Source organism: Rhinoderma darwinii, chromosome 1, assembly GCF_050947455.1.
Source record: "Rhinoderma darwinii isolate aRhiDar2 chromosome 1, aRhiDar2.hap1, whole genome shotgun sequence".
Classification (NCBI taxonomy): Eukaryota; Metazoa; Chordata; class Amphibia; order Anura; family Rhinodermatidae; genus Rhinoderma; species Rhinoderma darwinii.
In genome coordinates this window covers 149289387-149309715 of record NC_134687.1, presented here as the reverse complement: position 1 = coordinate 149309715, position 20329 = coordinate 149289387, and the positions used below count along the sequence as shown (strand labels likewise).

The 20329-nt window shown below is 45.5% G+C and overlaps 1 protein-coding gene across 1 annotated transcript in view; it reads left to right on the top strand.

Moving 5' to 3' along the window:
* LOC142737586 (UPF0462 protein C4orf33 homolog) overlaps window positions 1-20329 on the top strand; it is a 102931-nt gene that overhangs the window by 18527 nt on the left and 64075 nt on the right. The window contains exon 3 of the mRNA XM_075849707.1: window positions 256-307. Coding sequence (XP_075705822.1) covers window positions 256-307 — 52 coding nt within the window. The remainder of the gene's footprint in view (window positions 1-255; window positions 308-20329) is intronic.

The window sequence follows — 20329 nt, the reverse complement described above, 5'->3', positions numbered from 1 at the left end:
TGGGTGTCAAGGGAACATCAGCTTATTAAACATGGAAATGATATGCTAAATGTAATTAATAATGATTCCTATTATTTTATAACTAAAATGCCGGAAAGGCATGTGTTTTTGGCTGCCCTTTCCTAGGTACTCACTATAAGTGTTCTTTTGTAATTTTAAGATATGCCTAGACTCTGACATTTTAGTCCATTTCATTTAATCAATAAACATTTCCGGCTATTTTTAATCTTTTATTGTACATTTACGTTTTTCTAGACATGGGCAGCATCTGGTTCTACTACTCTCTGGAGTTGGAAATGCTTTTAAAGTGAGTACCACAATGCAGAACCATGCAACTATTTGCAATGATTACTGAGGGAAAAAAACATCTCAGAAGGAATCATGTTTAGTAAACAAAGGCGTGTATTGGCACTGACACCTCAACCTGGCATTATCACACTGTGAATGTCATAGGAGAGTCTGATTTATAATCGCTTATGAATTACCAGTTCCCTAAAACCAGAATCTGCCATCTCTGAATAAGCGTTGGTTAGAAGAAGGTAATTCAAAGGGACATTAGCCCTGTGTACTGCTCCTTCATGGGGTGAAACAATGATCAGCCACATTCACTTCTAACACCTCCATCCCCCTGGCAAAACACATGAGTAGTATTCAGGTCAAACATATTTATAAACTAGAAAACTCATTCATATGCAATTCATAGAGCAGTCAATGGTTTGTGTCTAAGAGATGGGTATTAAATATATTAATCCCCTGAGCCAGAGAGGGCTGACACACATAGCAGAGTGCTAAGTGGGTATTTTTTATTGTTTTAATATTATTATGTAGATAATTAATTAACATTAATGAACATTTTTTTACATAAACTATCTCAAACGAAAAAAAACCTACTTTTTTTAATACATCCCTATTCCCCTTGCCTTATCTAAACAACAATAATAATAATGCCATGATATGTCATCCTTGTGATGACATATGTCATGTGACCACATAGTTGTGATGTCAAAAAGATGACACAACACAGTTATTGTTTACATTAAATGCAGGTATTAACACCTTAATGACCACCCACTGTTTTTGATGGCAGCTGGGGCAGGTACTTAGCCTGCAACAATGTCTTTGGCTTCGCTGTAGAAGAGGCTTATGATCGCTTGAGCGAGTGCTCATGCTCTAAGAACGAGCTGTTACTAACAGCTCCTGTTCTTAGAGCAACTTCTTGACTACGGCTGGGATAGGGCATGATCAAAGGAGATTCCCTCCTTTGATAGGGTCACCGGGTCTCCCAGTAACCTAATCGGAAACTGGGGAACCTCTTTGTAGTTAGTCCTGGAGACCTAGAATAACCTCAGGGCTGTCAGTTCAGTCTACTGTTAGAGCAGAGAAAATGTTATTTAACAGGTTCTTTAGTGTGAAACATGAATGTTATAAAAATTAAACAAAAACAATATTGAAATACATATTTTTTTACCATCACACCACAAAAAAGTATATAATTTGCACAGTAACTTGTCGTAATTCCAAACCGTGTCGAAAAAATATATAATTTCTCCCGTATAAAACAAGGCCTCATGCAGCCACGTCAATGAAAAAATAAAAATGTTTATGGGTGCTGAAATGCAGAGAGGAAAAAAGGGGCAAAAATTTAGCTGGTCATTAAGGCCCTTTTAGTCCTGGCCAGTAAGCGGTTAAACAGTGGCAGCCAAGGGCAAAATCACCAGCATATATGGGTAAGTACTTCATTTTAAGATGTTTTCTAAAAACTGAATGTAAATATCTATGTAGGAAATTGCAATCTTCTGCTTTTGATAATAATTGAATAAATATTAATTAATAATGAAAAAATACATAACTTCAGAGAATCATCCAGGAGTGTAATAGCTGGAATAGATATTTTCTTTGTATAGTATAGTGTGTTTTCTGTTTGCATTAGATGTACTTTACACCATGGCCAATAATACACAGTTGCTATTCTTCTTGGACTTGAAAAATAGATAAGGATGTCTGAACAGTTAATGTATACACATGGCTCACCAAGAGCCTTTTAAATGACTGCTAAGCCTAAAATTGCAGTTGTTTCAGATAAAAGAGCCAAAAGTTACATTCACAAATAGTTTCAGAATGTAGAAGATTCTGGAACTCATCCAACCAAATCCAGCTTGATCAAACAGTCTTTTGATCACATAAAACAGAAGTCATACTGTGCGATAGTTGGTCAGTTTGGTAGAAAGATATCAAACTGGGAGATCAAAACTGAAGAAACAGTGCTGGGAAGACACAGATCAGTACTATCACAGGACTTAAAGGGAAATGAGACATGTTAGATGATAACATCTGTAGGAATCCATGAACTGGGATTCACAACTATTGTCAAATCATAAGGGAAGTGGTGATCGGTAAAGTACTTAAACGCCTTTGACACTGACAGAACCTTCCATCACTTATAATAAAGTGCCATGTTATTGAGACATATTAGAAGATAGCATTGTTAGGAGTCAATGGGCTGGGACTTCCGTCTGTTGTCAGAATGAATGGGTCATGATGCGTGTGTTAGAGTAATCCCTTCATTAATAGAAGTTGTCGATAATCAGAGGTTTTACCGGCCAGGAGATAACTAATATGCAGATCATCAGGTAGCCTATAATGTAATCTGAGGGAGGTCCCAAAGTTCGCTTTATTTATAACAAAAGGTGTTACGACCAGCAGGTGTTTGGACCCACTGGGCTGCTCCACTGGCTTGGCTTAGGGCCACCTCTAAGGGCATTATCTAAGCAGCCTCCCCAGTCTTAACCCTTTAACCCCTATACAGGGATCTGGTCTTCGCTGTGGGAAGCCTATCAGGTTGCTACCTCTTGAGGTAGTCCCGGTGGAGTAGTTGCTGGCCAAACAGACATGAAATAGGCACTAGCAGATGGTACCTTGAAGGATGGAAGCTGACAAAGGACACAGGCAGGTAGCGGGTAGCGGGTAGCTGGACACTGGCAAACAACTTATAGCAACAGCGGACTGAATACAAACTGGTAATGGATAACCGGATACAGGCTGACCACAGATAGCAATAGCGGACTGGGTACAGGTGCATACAGGAACTTTCACTGGAAAACACTATGTTGGTCTAATATCACTCAGGTACCTGGTGGAAAGTGAAGGTACCTTTAATAGTCCTGGGGGCAACAGGGATTGGTGAGACAATTTAGAATTTTGCACACGCTGGACCTTTAAGACGTGGATGGAGCACTAAGGAATACTAATACACCGTAAGTAAAATATAGATACATTACTGCAGGAAAATACTAAAATGCTAAAATGTTATTTCTATCATTCTGCTGGCGTGCTCTATTGCGCATGTCTAATGAAAACAAACTAACTGAGCTCCAAGGCCATACACATTATTCTTGCTGAACAAATTATTCTTAACCCTATAAGCATAGATTAATCTTATAAGTAGAAATACCTGAAAATTGTTTTAATTCATTAAGTACTATTACACTTGGTAAAACAACAAATATCAACAGTGATCTACCTAGTGGTAGAATGGGTTGGAATATATGTCGTACATACTATTTTAATGATAAGTACAAAGCTATAGGAATAACTTAATGTATTTGTACATGTGATTCAAATGAACAAAAGCCACAGCCAATAAAAGAAACGTGAAGAGACAGGAAGTGTGAAAAATAACTAACAAACAATACTAGCAAAGTTTCATGTGTCCCTATAGTCTCCTGCTTCTTCTTACAGACCTCAAATCAGATCATCTCCTAGCTATAAGCCAATCTAGTTCTGCAGACACCTACCCCACTGCTCCGTTGTAACGGCTATGGCCGCGGTCCGTCGTTCTGACTTACCCTCTGACAGCCGCGGCCATGGACATGTGAGTTCTCGGCGGCATCTCCCTCCTGGGAGACGCCGGCACTCACTTCCTGCTTCAGAGACTGTCTCCCGCAGGGCACGCGCTGGACTATAAAAAGGTCTCTGCCCTCTTGATCATTGCCTAAGTGTTGTTGTATACCTAAAGTTTGTCTTGCAAATGGTCTCCTAGTGTTGTCCAGTTCCCAGTGTTACCCGTTACTGCTGCCTGTACCCTGTATCCTGTGCTACCGTGCCTCTGTGCCGTCTAGAGTTGAAGTCGAGTTGTGTCTTCCGCTGCATCTGCTGATTTACATCCACTGGGTGTGTGTCTGCTGCTGGAGCCTTATCTTAAGCCTGAATCACCGCTACTGTCTACATTGCCACAGGTACCCTTTCTGGACTATAGACATTGTGTTGTACCTGGTTGGCCAGCTGCCTATCCGCTACGCGGTATGGCCCAGTGTGTCCACACCCCGCTGCGTGACAGTACGCTCAGGCCATGGATCCCGCTGGTCAATTCAAAGGTCTGTCACCCTCCCAAGCCATGCAGGCGGGCCTGCAGGATTTGCGAGCACGACAGGATCAACTTCTTGTGGCAGTAGATTCCATGGCACAGCAGCTTGGGGCACTAGCTGCTTCCTTCTCTGTAACTGTTCAAGTCCCTGCGATTGTATCTCTTGCTACACCTCCTGGCAGCTCTGGTTCTGATCCTCGGTTCTCACTGCCACCTCGTTTCCATGGAGACGCAAGCGCGTGTAGGGGATTTCTTTACCAGTGTCATATCCACTTCACCCTGCGCGCTAGAGCATTCCCTTCAGACGGAGCCAGGATTGCCTCAATTATCTCCTTACTTGCCGGCAAGGCCCTGGCGTTGGCGAACTTAATCTGGGAATGACAGGAACCTGAGACCCAAGACTTCCAGGGGTTCGTGCAGTTATTTTGTATGGTGTTTGAGGAGCCTGGATGAGTCTCGTCGGCAGCCACTGCTATGCTGAACCTTAGCCAGGGAGCTGCCTCTGTGGGCGAGTACACCATCCAGTTCCGGACCCTGGCAGGAGAACTGTCTTGCAACAATGAGGCGTTGGTAGCTTCCTTCTGGCATGGCCTATCACCCGAGATCAGGGACGAACTTCTTGCCCGGGATCTACCATCTACCTTGGACAACCTGATTCTATTAGCCACTCGAGTGGATATAAGGCTCAAGGAGAGGTCTCAAGAGGTTCGATAGGAGAGACGGCTTCCTAGACTGGCACCCAACTTCCAGCAACCCCTCTTGCCTGCTTCTACTGCTCCACCCGAAGTTCCTATGCAGGTGGACCAGATTAAACAGTCAGTCCAGGAGAGGCAGCGCAGACACACCTCTGGACTCTGCCTATATTGTGGCCTCACTGGCCATATCGTTCGTCTGTGTGCCCAGAAGCCAAAAAACTCAGACACCTAGGATTGGTTGGAGAGACCACCCTGGGCGATACAGCATTTAATAGGAACTCTCCTCCAAAGTGTTCATTCCATTGTCGCTGGCGATAGTCCACATCCGGTCTCTGCCTACCTGGACTCTGGCTCTGCAGCCAATTTCATCTGCCAAGACCTTGTGGATCTTCTTCAGTTGCCCACTGTTTTGCTGGAAAGGCCGTTGATCGTTGCCTCGGTAGATGGACTGCCGCTGCCTGACCCAATTTTGTCTGTGACCAAGCCATTGAGGCTTCAAGTGGGAGCCCTTCACTCTGAGCTTATCTCCTTGTTTGTCCTGCCCAAGGCCGTCAACCCCGGGCTTGCTGGGTTTGCCTTGGCTCCGTCTACACGGCCCTGTCCTGGATTGGAACTCCGGTGAGGTTCTCCAGTGGGGTACCAAGTGTCTCAACCACTGCCTGGGGCATATCCATCCGCCTCAGTCTCCTCCGCATCATTGGCAGTGTTGCCACCTTGTTACTCTCTCTGTTCTCAGACGTCTTCGACAAGAAGGAAGCAGAGACGTTGCCACCACATCGAGCGTATGATTGTCCTATCGACTTGGTTCCTGATTCGTCCCCTCCTCACGGAAGAGTATACCCTCTCTCCTTACCTGAAACCCAGTCTATGTCAGCCAACATTAAGGAGAATCTGGAGAGGGGCTTCATACGTAAATCCTCATCCCCGGCCGGAGCCGGGTTTTTCTTTGTCAAAAAGAAGGACGGATACCTCCGACTCTGCATTGACTACCGAGGCCTCAACCAGATCACGGTGAAGAACAGGTACCCATTGCCTTTGATTTCGGAATTGTTTGATCGCATACGGGGGGGGGCAATTTTTTTTCTAAACTAGACCTGCGGGGGACCTACAATCTAATCCGGATTCGTCAGGGTGACGAGGGGAAACGGCATTTAATACACGTGATGGGCACTACGAATACCTGGTCATGCCCTTTAGCCTGTGTAACGCCCCCGCTGTGTTTCAAGAATTTGTCAATTACATTTTTCGTGATCTCCTCTATGTCTTTGTTGTGGTGTATCTCGATGACATTTTGATTTTTTCCCCAGATCCTGTAACTCATCAAAGTCATGTCCGCCAGGTTTTGCTTTGATTAAGGGAGAATCATCTTTATGCCAAGCTGTAGAAGTACATGTTTGAAAAAAAGTCTCTACCCTTCCTGGGCTACATCATCTCCAATCAGGGCCTCAAAATGGACCCTGAGAAGGTAAAGGCTGTCCTGGAATGGCCACGCCCTCAAGGCTTAAGGGCCATACAACGCTGCCTGGGATTCGCCAACTTCTACCGGCTGTTCATTCCCAACTTCTCTTCATTGACGGCTCCCTTCTCCACCCACACCAAAAAGGGCATGAATGCCAAGGAGTGGACTCCAGAGGCAGAAGCCGCATTTAAAACCTTAAAAAAGGCCTTCACGTCAGCCTCTATTCTTCATCACTCTGATGTTTCCCTACAGTTTTCGTTAGAGGTGGACACTTCCTCTGTTGGTGCTGGTGCACTGTTGTTCCAGAGAGGTTCGAAAGGCAAGACTGTAATATGTGGCTACTATTCTAAGCTGTTTTCTCCCGCAGAGCGCAACTACTCAATTGGGGATCGGGAGTTACTGGCCATCAAGCTGGCCCTGCAGGAGTGGAGACACCTACTAGAGGGCGCAGCTCATCCTATCCTTGTCTTCACGGACCACAAGAACCGGACCTATCTTCAGACAGCTCAGCGGCTGAATCCTCGTCAAGCCAGGTGGTCGTTGTTCTTTGCTCGGTTCCGGTTCGAACTCCACTACCGACCTGCCGACAAGAATGTGAGGGCCGATGCCTTGTCTAGGTAGTTTGAAACAGACACTGTGGAGTCCCCACAGAATATTATTGATCCTTCCTGCATCTTCTCTGTCAATCCTCTGCAAGTTAGAGACATTCCTCCGGGAAGGACCTTTGTACCTCTGGCAGACAGAGGAAGAATCCTTCGCTGGGGGTCACAGTTCCAAGCTGGCAGGTCACGCGGGTGCCCGTAAGACCCGATACCTAATTACCCGTTGGTTCTGGTCGCCCACACTGCCCAAAGACGTCATGGACTTTGTCCCCTCCTGTACGGTATGCGCAGCAAATAAAGTTGCCCACTCCAGACCAGCTGGTCTGCTCCAACCACTACCTGCGCCCGATGCTCCCTGGCAACATATTGCAATGGACTTCGTCACAGATCTGCCTCTCTCTGCTGGATGCAGTGTGATATGGGTGGTGGTGGATCGATTTTCCAAAATGGCTAATTTTGGTCCCCTGACTGGCCTGCCTTCTGCTGCTCGACTGGCTGATCTCTTCATTCAACACATCTTCCGTCTGCACAGCTTGCCTCTGCATATTGTCTCAGATCGAGGGGTCCAGTTCACCTCAAAGTTCTGGAGAGCACTCTGCGGTCCACTCGGTGTAAAGTTGGATTTTTTCTCGGCCTACCATCCCCAGTCCAATGGTCAAGTCGAGAGGGTTAACCAGATTATGGAGAATTATCTGCGGCACTTTGTTTCCAGGCAGCATGATGACTTTGTGCAGTTGCTCCCGTGGGCTGAGTTCTCTTATAATAACCATACTAGTGAGTCCACCACCTCCAGTCCGTTCTTCATCGTCTACGGCCAACATCCTCGAATACCTCTTCCTGTCTCTACTATATCCCAGGTGCCTGCAGCCGACTCTACCTTCAGGGATTTTCTGCAGATATGGCAACAGACCCGATCTTCTATTCTGCTGGCGGTGGACCGCATGAAGAGAAAGGCAGACACTAGAAGATGAGAGCCTCCTCAGTTTCTTCCAGGTACGAAGGTCTGGCTGTCTTCCAGGAACATCTAGCTGCGGGTGCCGACTTGCAAATTTGCTGCCAGGTTCCTCGGACCCTTTGAGATTCTGCTACAAATTAACCCTATGTCTTACAAGCTTCGGCTGCCTCCTATCCTCAATATCCCTAACTAGTTCCATGTCTCCCTGCTGAAGCCCGTGGTTCTGAAATGCTACTCCAGGACTCCTAGTTCCACAGTGGCTCCTGGCGGCTCGTCAGGGACTTTTGAAGTAAGGGAAATACTGGCCACCAAGAAAGTGGGAGGAAGGACGTTTTATCTGGTGGATTTGAGGGGATTTGTTCCAGAAGAGAGGTCTTGGGAGCCAGAGGAGAACATCGATGCTCCTATCCTCGTGAAGAAGTTTCTCTCCCCCTCTGACCCCAAGAAGAGGGGGCGTAAGAGGGGGGATACTGAAACGTTTATGGCCGCGGCCCGTCGTTCTGACTTACCCTCTGACGGCCGCGGCCATGGACATGTTAGTTCTCGGCGGTATCTCCCTTCTGGGAGACGCCGACTCTCACTTCCTGCTTCAGAGACTGTCTCCTGCCCTTTTGATCATTGCCTGAGCGTTGTTGTATACCTAAAGTTTGTCTTGCAAATGGTCTCCTAGTGTTTTCCAGTTCCCAGTGTTACCCGTTCCTGCTGTCTGTACCCTGTATCCTGTGCTACCGTGCCTATAGACATTGTATTGTACCTGGTTGGCCAGCTGCCTATCGGCTACGCGGTACGGCCCAGTGGGTCCACACCCCACTGTGTGACATCTGTCATCAATGAGGGACCAGGCAAGCATAGCCCTTCCCCACCTCAGCCTTCGCCTGTCCCTAGGTAAAATACTGTAGAAGGGATAAAGAGTAGATGGCATTTCCTCTGCAAGATTTCTCCACATATTACTGATGGGAGTTTACAGAAAGTCTTGTAGATTAACAGTTGAATAACTAACTACTTTTTTTTTATTATTTATAGTTTGTGTCATTTTACTTTTTTATCACTATGGTGCTTTGATAGTCCTCCAATCACTTCCTATAAGCTTGCACGCTCTCCAGAAGTTGGAAAAGTATGGGTAAAAAATGCACTTAGACAAAAGTGTAGGCCAGATAAGCAAAAAGTACAAAATTAGTAGGTGTGGTGGCCAACAAAAAAATACCATTCCAAAGTAACAATAACCCTAATTGTGGACTCATTTTAGAAGGGAGAACATAAACTACTGTAAGCAATACAGGAGTGATATAATAACACATATTCTTTCCTGCTCATTCACTAGATGCAATAGAGACCTAGCAGGTAATCATATGGATATAACATGCGTTTCTATGGTTTTTGTGTCTGAACATATTTAGTTTGCCTTAATTTTTAATTTTGTCAAAATACATTTTTAAAGGTACAAAGAGTACTAAAGTACAAAATGGAATATCAGCATATACACTCTCCAGGGAATATCTGCCTTAAAAAATATCTGGTCTAAGGGATGTTTGATGAATTTTTCATTGAATAATATCTAAACCAAGCCAGAAGTGTGAAAAATGTCTCAGCTACCAGAGGTGTAATATTAATTGTCACCTTTGGGATAGGAAGGGTTGTGCTTAGTTTAACCACTAGAGTCATACAAGTAGTTTTTACACCAGGGTACTGTAGGATCTAATAACTACAGGTCATATGGTACAGGATCATTTGGACCTCTTCAATAAACACCCTACTCATTATCTATTCTCATGAAGAGTAAGGAATAACCATGCATTGGAGAAGATTGTAAGTAACCGCATACCTCCCACCTTTTAATTATTGCAAAGAGGGACAAGAGATGCAGCGTGCAAAGCGACAATTAACATTACAACAAAAAACAGTACAACAAAAAACACCCAAGCTCTGGGAGAGTCTGTTGCAGTATGGCACAGGAAGAGAGAACCCCTACGTTCACACGAGCGTGACAGATTTGCGTGCGTAAATTTGTCCGTGTGAGTTGCGTTGTTGCATCAGTGTGCTTTGCGAGTGGCATGCGTTTTTCAAGCACTCGCAAAGCACCTCTGTTTTTTTTTCAATGGAATTGTTGTGCAAATCACGCACAGCACACGGATGTGCATCCGTGTGCTGTGCACGGTTTTCACACACCCATTGACTTCAATGGGAGCATTGGTGCTTGAAAATGCACCAATATAGGACATGCAGTGAGAACAGCCCCATTGAGATCAATGGGTCCGTGTGCAGTGAGTGATTTCCACGTACAGCACACGGACGAGTTTTACGCTCCACACTTGTGTTCCATCTTTTATAAGATAATTTATGCAGCTTTTAATAAACTAATCACCATGTTGCCCTTTTTCTTAATACAATTAGCACCTACAGTAGTGTCGCTTTATTTCAGTATTAGGCGCTATACATTTCTGACATATCAAACTGATATCTACTAATGCATTTTTTAAAATAGTAATGTGTTTTGTCAGAGTGTAAAAATTATGAAATTCTTTATATCTTTGCCCTTATATCTGTAAGGTGCTGCTGCTGTTTTTTTTTAGTTACCCGGCTTCGCACAGGTTTATTTGTTTGTTGTTTGTGTGTGGGGCTAAAAACTTTGTGTCCTACTGACAAAGTATGGGAGCATGGCCCGCAAAATGCAAAAGGACGGACATGTTCCATAATTTTCTGAACATTTCTACGGCACGGACACCCATCCGTAGCGCTACGGAAATGTGTCCGCGCTCAATGAAAGTGAATGGGTCCATTTTTGCGGACCGCAGTTGCGGTCCGCAAAAACTGAAGTTATTTACGGTCGTGTGCACGGGGCCTAATTGTGAGGCACAAGGTGCGTTGATGAATTTAACCTCCATGTGCCTCACATTAATAGTAATTAACCCCATCATGTACCTTACATATTAAACCATTATGACTGAGAAACATGATGGGGTTAATTACTATTAATGTGAGGCAAATTCAAAATTCATCATCACACCTCGCGCCTCACATTAGAAAATGAAATAACTTTTTTTAAATTACTGTTGGCAAAGTAAACGAAGTATCGGTATCGAAGTCCAAATTTTGGTATCGTGACATCCCTACAATCTGGATTGCGTCCCCCTGGGGGTTCGTGAGTCACTCACCGAGGTCCCGGTTCCAATCAATGCTGGAGCAATAAGCTGACATCTCCTTGATCCAGCATTCCCTGTGCCCTGAGCGGCTCGACGCAGGCAGGCGGGATGTAGCAACATCATCACGCCTGCCTCGTTGAGTCACTCATAGCACACACCGGAGGAAGCGAAGGATCTCCACTCGACGTGGGAACGGGGATAGGTAAGTAATTATGCACATATGGGGGCATTATACTGTATGGGGGGCTGATATTGTGGGGGGCATTATACTGTATGGGGGGCTGATATGGGGAGCATTATACGGTATGGGGCTGTTATGGGGGGCAGTATACGTTTTGGGGCATTATACTGTGTGGGGGCAGCTATGGGAGCATTAACTGTGTGGGGGCATTATACTATGGGGGCTGTTGGGCAAGGCGTCTGGGCATAGGAGCGCACAGGGGTCTGATGATGATGGTAGTGCTGGGGAGGGGTAGGGGGCCCAAGCTGAATTCTTGCACCCGGGCCCATGAGCCTTTAGCTACGCCCCTGGCCCTGGGACCAGATGGGTTACACCCTAGAGTTCTTAAGGAGCTTTATTCAGTTATTTCAGTCCCCCTCTTCATAATATTTAGAGATTCTCTAGTGACTGGTATAGTGCCAAGGGACTGGCGCAGGGCAAATGTGGTGCCTACTTTCAAAAAGGGCTCTAGGTCTTCCCCGGATAATTATAGATCACTAAGCTTAACATCCATCGTGGGGAAAATGTTTGAGGGCCTATTGAGGGACTATATACAGGATTATGTGACAAAAATAGTCTTATAAATAACAGCCAGCACGGTTTTACTAAGGACAGAAGTTGTCAAACTAACCTGATATGTTTTTATGAAGAGGTGAGCAGACGCCTAGACAGAGGGGCCGCTGTGGATATAGTGTTTTTGGACTTTGCAAAGGCCTTTGACACTGTCCCTCATAGATGTCTAATGGGTAAATTAAGGACTATAGGTTTAGATAGTATAGTTTGTAATTGGATTGAGAATTGGCTCAAGGATCGTATCCAGAGAGTTGTGGTCAATGATTCCTACTCTGAATGGTCCCCGGTTAGAAGTGGTGTACCCCAGGGTTCAGTGCTGGGACCACTATTATTCAACTTATTTATTAATGATATAGAGGATGGGATTAATAGCACTATTTCTTTTTTTGCAGATGACACCAATCTATGTAATATAGTTCAGTCTATGGAAGATGTTCGTGAATTGCAAGCAGATTTAAACAAACTAAGTGTTTGGGCATCCAGTTGGCAAATTAAGTTTAACCCCTTAGGGACGCAGCCTTGTTTTGGCCTTAAGGCTCAGAGCCCATGTAAAGGATCTGCCAGACACAGCTTCTGTGTCGACGCCCGTGGTTAATCAGTCTGCATCTGCTCCTAGGTCTGATAGAGTGACTCGATCTGCTACCACTCAGGCAGGCAGGCTGAGGAGTAGGAGAACCTATCGCAGCCTGGCCATATGAAGCTAGCTCCCGCCCTCGGTCTATTTATCAGCAGATTTGGCTTCCAGTACCATCTCTACGCTGATGACACCCAATTATATACCTCTTCCCGTGACATCACCCCTGCTCTAATACAGAACACCAGTGATTGTCTGTCCGCTGTCTCTAACATCATGTCCTCTCTCTATCTGAAACTGAATCTTTCTAAAACTGAGCTCCTTGTGTTCCCACCATCTACTAACCTCCCTAAACCTGATGTCTCCATCTCTGTGTGTGGCACTATCATAACTCCTAAGCAGCACGCCCGCTGTCTCGGGGTTATTTTTGACTCAGATCTTTCCTTTACTCCTCACATACAATCACTTTCACGCTCCTGTCATTTTCACCTCAAAAACATGTCTAGAATCCGCTCTTTTCTTACGGAGGAAACTGCCAAAACTCTCATTGTTGCTCTGATTCACTCTCGTCTTGACTACTGTAACTCATTACTAGTCGGTCTTCCCCTCACTAAACTCTCCCCTCTCCAATCTATCCTCAATGCAGCAGCCAGGCTCATCTTTATGACCAACCGCTACACCAACGCCTCTAATCTGTGCCAGTCACCTCACTGGTTGCCCATCCCCTTCCGAATAAAATTCAAACTTATTACTCTCACCCACAAAGCTCTCCACAGTGCTGCACCTCCTTACATCTCCTCCCTCATCTCTGTCTACCACCCTACTCGGGCTCTACGTTCTGCCAACGACCTTAGATTAAAATCCTCCATAATCCGAACCTCCCACTACCGTCTCCAGGATTTCTCTCGTGCTGCACCCGTCCTCTGGAATGTGCTACCCCAGACAATCAGATTAATTCCCAATATCCACAGTTTTAAACGTGCCCTGAAAACACATCTATTTAGACAGGCCTATAACATTCCCTAATCTGACTCCTTTCCATGGCCCTCCATTTAGATTAGTCATCAGAATAAGATTCCCTCACACTCCTTCTCTTCATGTCCGTCATACACGGATACTGGCTGGTGACCGGCTCATGCAGCTTTATGTTACCACCGCATGTGTATAAAAATGGCCGGACCATTGTACAGAACAAACACTATTACACTTTGTGTCTCCCTTATGTCCTCATAGATTGTAAGCTCTTGCGAGCAGGGTCCTCACTCCCCAGGTTTGAATTGTAAATGAACTTTGTCACTATGTAATGTCTGATATTGTTTGTTTCATGTTCCCTCTAAATTGTAAAGTGCTGCGTAATATGTTGGCGCTATATAAATAAAGATTATTATTATTATTATTATTATTATTATTTATACCTTCATTTCCTGCTCTTTCTTTGCCTGTGATTCTGTCTTTTTTCCTGGCTCTGCTATACCTGCTAGTACTACTGACCTCTGCTTCAAATTGACCCTGGCTTTACTGACTACGCTCCTGCTCTGCGTTTGGTACCTCGTACACTCCTGGTTTGACTCGGCTCGTTCACTACTCTTGTTGCTCACGGTGTTGCCGTGGGCAACTGCCCCATTTCCCTTAACTTCTGTGTACCCTTGTTTGTTTTTCTGTCGTGCACTTATTGAGCGTAGGGACCGTCGCCCAGTTGTACGCCGTCGCCTAGGACGGGCCGTGCAAGTAGGCAGGGATTGAGTGGTGGGTAGATTAGGGCTCACCTGTCTGTCTCCCTACCCCGACATTACATAATCACAGGCCCAAATACCTTTTCTACCCTGGTTCCTACACAACTATGGACCCCCTTGAGACCCTGGCTCAGCAAATGCAGGGTCTCTCCCTACAGGTCCAAGCCCTGGCTCCGAGGTGTAACGAGCGTGATGCTAATCAGATAGTGCCCTCCACCTCACTTCTTGAACCACACCTCAAGTTGCCTGACCGGTTCTCAGGGGACAGGAAGACTTTTTCTCCTTTCGGGAGAGTTGTAGGCTCTATTTCCGATTAAACCCCACTCCTCAGGTTCTGAGAGCCAGGGTATAATTATGTCCCGGCTCCAGGACGGCCCCCAAGAATGGGCCTTCTCCTTAGATCCTGACGCCCCTGAACTTTCCTCTGTTGACCTTTTTTTTTCTGCTCTCGGGCTCATCTATGACGAGACTGACAAGACTGCCTTTGCCGCGAGTCAGCTGGTGACCTTACGTCAGAGTAAGAGAACCGTTGAGGAGTACTGTTCTGACTTTAGGAAGTGGTGCGTGGCTTCTCAGTGGAATGACCCTGCCTTGAGGTGCCAGTTTAGATTGGGTCTGTCGAACACCCTGAAAGACCTATTAGTTAGCTATCCCTCTTCTGACTCTCTAGATCAGGTTATGGCTTTAGTGGTACGTCTTGTCCGACGTCTCAGGGAACGACGACTTGAACATTTTTGTGCCTTCTCCTCTGGCTCCCCATGATGGCTCCCGAGGTTCCGTTGCTTCGTTCTTCCACGGGAATCTTGGATGAACCATTGCAACTCGGTGTCTCCCCAACAACGTAGAGGGCTCCGCAGGAAGAATGGTCATTGCTTCTACTGTGGGGATGACAAGCATCAAGTGAACAACTGTCCTAGGCGTAAGAATGAGCAGCCGTAAAACTTCCGCGCCTAAGTGACCATCAGGGAGGTCGCTTGGGCGCACAGGTATTTCCCGTAAATATGAAACCTAATAAGATCTTGCTTCCCTTTCAGGTCTCTTTTGAGGGTAGGTCTGCCACCGGCAGTGCCTTCGTGGCTTCAGGGTCTTCTGCTAATATTATGTCTGTGGAATTTGCTATGTCTCTAGCTATGCCATTAATTGATTTGCCTAAACCCGACTCCACTTACTAATGGTTATTTTACGCAGCATACCCCTGTTTTTGAACTCATTGTTGGCTCTATTCATTTGGAGCAGTGCTCTGTACTGGTGATGCAGGGATTATCATCCGATTTGGTTTTAGGCCTTCCCTGGTTGCAGATGCATAATCCCACGTTTTACTGGAATACTGGGGATCTTACCAAATGAAGTAATGAATGCATGACGTCCTGTTTTTCTATTAATTTTATTTCTCTCCCTGAGGAGGTGAACACCCTACCTGAGTTTATTCAGGACTTCGCTGATGTTTTTTCTAAAAAGGCCTCTGAAGTGTTACCTCCTCATAGACAATACGATTGTGCAATCGATTTGGTACCAGGAGCTAAGCTCCCTAAGGGTAGGATGTTTAATCTCTCTTGTCCCGAACGTGAGGCCATGAGAGAATATATCCAGGAAAGCCTGGCCAAGGGTTACATTTGCCCCTCTACTTCTCCGGTAGGTGCTGGCTTCTTCTTCATAGGGAAGAAGGATGGTGGTCTTAGGCCGTGCATCGATTACCGAAACTTGAACTAGGTCACTGTAAGAAACCAGTATCCCCTTCCTTTGATTCCTGATCTCTTCAATCAGGTTCAGGGGGCCCAATAGTTCTCTAAGTTTGATCTTCGGGGGGCTTATAACCTTATCCGAATCAGAGAAGGGGATGAGTGGAAGACTGCGTTTAACATGCCCGAAGGTCATTTCGAATACCTCGTCATGCCCTTTGGGTTGTGTAATGCTCCCGCGGTCTTCCAGAATTTCATAAATGAGGTTTTAAGAGACTACCTGGGGGTATTTCTTGTAGTGTACCTTGATGATATACTTGTGTTTTCCAAGGACTGGTCCTCCCACATTGAGCATGTCAGGAAGGTGCTCCAGGCCCTTCGGGAAAACAAAGTCTTTGCTAAATCCGAAAAATGTGTGTTTGAGGTGCAGGAGATACCATTTTTGGGTCAAATCCTCACTCCTAATGAATTCCGCATGGACCCTGCCAAGGTTCAGGCTGTGGCTGCATTGGTCCAACCTGCCTCCCTGAAGGCGTTACAGTGCTTCCTGGGGTTTGCTAATTATTACAGGAGATTTATTGCTAACTTCTCGGTCATCGCTAAGCCTCTTACGGATCTTACTCGCAAAGGTGCTGATCTCCTCCACTGGCCTCCGGTGGCGGTCCAGGCTTTTGAGATCCTTAAGAAGTGCTTTATCTCTGCCCCAGTGCTGATTCAGCCTAACCAAATGGAGCCATTCATCGTGGAGGTTGACGCCTCCGAGGTGGGAGTGGGTGCTGTCTTGTCCCAGGGTACCAGGTCCCTCACCCATCTCCGTCCCTGTGCCTACTTCTCCAAGAAGTTCTCGCCCACTGAGAGTAACTATGACGTGGGCAACCGTGAACTCTTAGCCATTAAATGGGCATTTGAAGAGTGGCGCCACTTCTTGGAGGGGGCTAGGCATCAGGTAACGGTCCTTACCGACCACAAGAATCTGGTTTTCCTAGATTCTGCCCCGAGGCTAAACCCGAGACAAGCTCGATGGGCGTTGTTTTTTACTAGATTCAACTTTGTGGTCACCTATAGGGCTAGGTCTAAAAATATTAAAGCTGATGCACTGTCGCGTAGCTTCATGGCCAGCCCTCCTTCGGAGGAAGATCCTGCTTGTGTTTTGCCCCCAGGTATAATCATATCCTCTGTCGATTCTGACTTAGTCTCCGAAATTGCGGCTGATCAAGGTTCAGCACCTCATTGCTAGAAACTATTGGTGGCCTGGGTTGTCTAAAGACGTTAAGGCCTACGTTGCCGCTTGTGAAATTTGTGCTAGGTCCAAGACTCCCAGGTCCTGACCAGCGGGCTTACTATGTTCTTTGCCCATTCCCCAGAATCTGCCCGGAGGCTAAACCCGAGACAAGCTCGATGGGCGTTTTTTTTTTACTAGATTCAACTTTGTGGTCACCTATAGGGCTGGGTCTAAAAATATTAACCCCTTAACGCTCCAGGACATACTATTATGTCATGGTAAGTGCATCGTTCGCGCTCCATGACATAATAGTATGTCATGGAGTAAACACGGCGCCGTTCGCGCGGGGCGCGTTCATGAGCTGTGATAGCTGCTGTTTCCGACAGCAGACTATCACTGCTCAATGTGCCGGGACCGATCGCGGAGCTTCCCTGCCGATTAACCCCTCAGAAGCCGTGTTCAATAGCGATCGCGGCTTCTTAGGGGTTAATCCGCCATCGCCGGCCTGCTACACGATAGCGGCCGGCGATGGTGACTATGGCAACCGGACACCAAACAATGGCGTCCGGCTATGCCATAGACGGAAGCCTAGTGGGTCCTGACAACGTCAGGACCCACTATGCTTGCTGTCAGTGAGTAGCTGACAGTTCTAATACACTGCACTACGCATGAAGTGCAGTGTATTAGAATAGCGATCAGGGCCTCCTGCCCTCAAGTCCCCTAGTGGGACAAAGTAATAAAGTAAAAAAAAAGTTTAAAAAAGTTGGGTAAAAATAAGAAAATAAAAGTTTTAAAAGTATTAAAAGTAAAAATCCCCCTTTTTACCTTATCAGTCATTTATTATTAATAAAAATATATAAACAAACAAATAAACTATACATAATTGGTATCGCCGCGTCCGTAACGGCCTGAACTACAAAATTATTTTGTTATTTATCCCGCACGGTGAACGCCGTAAAAAAAAAAAAAAATAAACCGTACCACAATAACAATTGTTTGGTCACTTCACCTCCCAAAAAATGGAATAAAAAGAGATCAAAAAGTCGCATGTACCGAAAAATGGTCCTGATCGAAACTACAGTTCGTTACGCAAAAAATAAGTCCTCGCACGGCTTTATTGATTGAAAAATAAAAACGTTATGGCTCTTAGAATAAGGCAACACAAAAAGTGAATGATTGTTTACAAAATGTATTTTATTGTGCAAACTCCATAAGACATAAAAAAAAACTATAAACATCTGGTATCGCCGTAATTGTATCGCCCCGCAGAATAAAGTGAATATGTCATTTATAGCGCACGGTGAACGCTGTAAAAAAAATAGAATAAAAAAACAATAGTAGAATTGCTGTTTATTAGTCACCACGCCACCTAAAAATAGAATAAAAACTGATCAAAAAGCCGCATGCAACCCAAGAAAACTACAATGGATTCCTCAAGGGGTCTAGTTTCCAAATTGGGGTCACTTTTGGGGGGTTTCCAATGTTTTGGCACCACAAGACCTCTTCAAACCGGACATGGTGCCTAATAAAAAAGAGGGCTCAAAATCCACTAGGTGCTCCTTTGCTTCTGAGGCCGGTGTTTCAGTCCATTACCGCACTAGGGCCACATGTGGGATATTTCTCAAAACTGCAGAATCTGGGCAATAAATATTAAGTTGCGTTTCTCTGATAAATCTTTTTGTGTTATAAAAAAAATGGTATAAAGAGGATTTTCTGACAAAAAAAAAATAAGTAAATTTCACCTCTACTTTGCTCTAAATTTCTGTGAAACACCTAAAGGGTTCATAAACTTTCTAAATGCTGTTGTGAATACTTTGAGGGGTCTAGTTTCTAAAATGGGGTGTTTAATAGGGGTTTCTAATATATGGGCCCCTCAAAGCAACTTCAGAACTGAACTGGAACCTAAAAAAATAAATAAATGAGGCAATACTTCGCTTCTTACATTATACTGATAATGAGCCGTGCCCACCCCGAGATGACCCCAGTTTTGACCGTTTGTATAAACGGAGACCCCTATTAGACCGTTTCAGTGCCCGGTTTTCCCAAGCATACACCCCCGAGAAGTGTATTTCTATTGAGGAGTCCCTGGTACATTTTAAAGGGAGGGTTCAATTCCGCCAGTACCTGCCGGGTAAGAGGGCAAGGCATGGCGTGAAGATGTATAAGCTGTGCGAGAGTGCATCAGGGTATACCTACAGATTTAGGATATATAAAAGAAAGGCCACCCCCAAACCAGACTGCATCCTGGACTATAATAGGTACATGGGAGGGATGGACTTGTCAAATCAAGTCCTGAAGCCCTACAGCGCCATGCGGTGTGGTATAAGAAGCTGGCCGGGCACATCATACAGATGGCTTTGTACAATGCGTACGTGCTACGTCGATGTGCAGGACAGAGGGGAACTTTCCTGGAATTTCAAGATCTAATCTTTAGGGACCAGGAAGGGGGGGCACCCAGTACTTCTGGAAGCGAGGCCACACGCATCGTACCAGGGCAACACTTTCCAGGACAAGTTCCCCAAACTGGTGGAAAGGGAAAGAGTCAAAAGAGGTGCAGAGTCTGCTATAAGAGGGGGATAAGGAAAGTCACAATATACCAATGTGACACGTGTCCCTAAAAACCAGGGCTCTGTATAAAGGATTGTTTTAAAATGTATCATACATCCCTTGATTTTTAATTTACCCTGATGCACTCCGCACAGCTTACCCCCCTCATCTTTCCCTTCTGAGCCCTGCCGTATGCCCAGGCAGCTGTTAACAGCCACATGTAGGGTATTGCCGTACCCAGGAGAACCCACATTACAATTTAAGGGGTGTATATCTCCGGTGGCGCATGCTGGGCACAATATATTGGACACTGAAATGGCATATATATATATAAAATTGCAAATCTCACACTGCACCATCTGCTGCGCATTATCTTTTACACAGTACCTGTGGGGTCAAAATGCTCACTACACCTCTAGATGAATGTCTTAAGGGGTGTAGTTTTTAAAATGGGGTCACTTCTCGGGGGTTTCAACTGTACTGGTACCTCCGGGGCTTCTGCATACATGACTTAGCACCAGAAAAGCTCCAGTAGGCCAAATGGTGGTCCTTCCCTTCTAAGCCCTG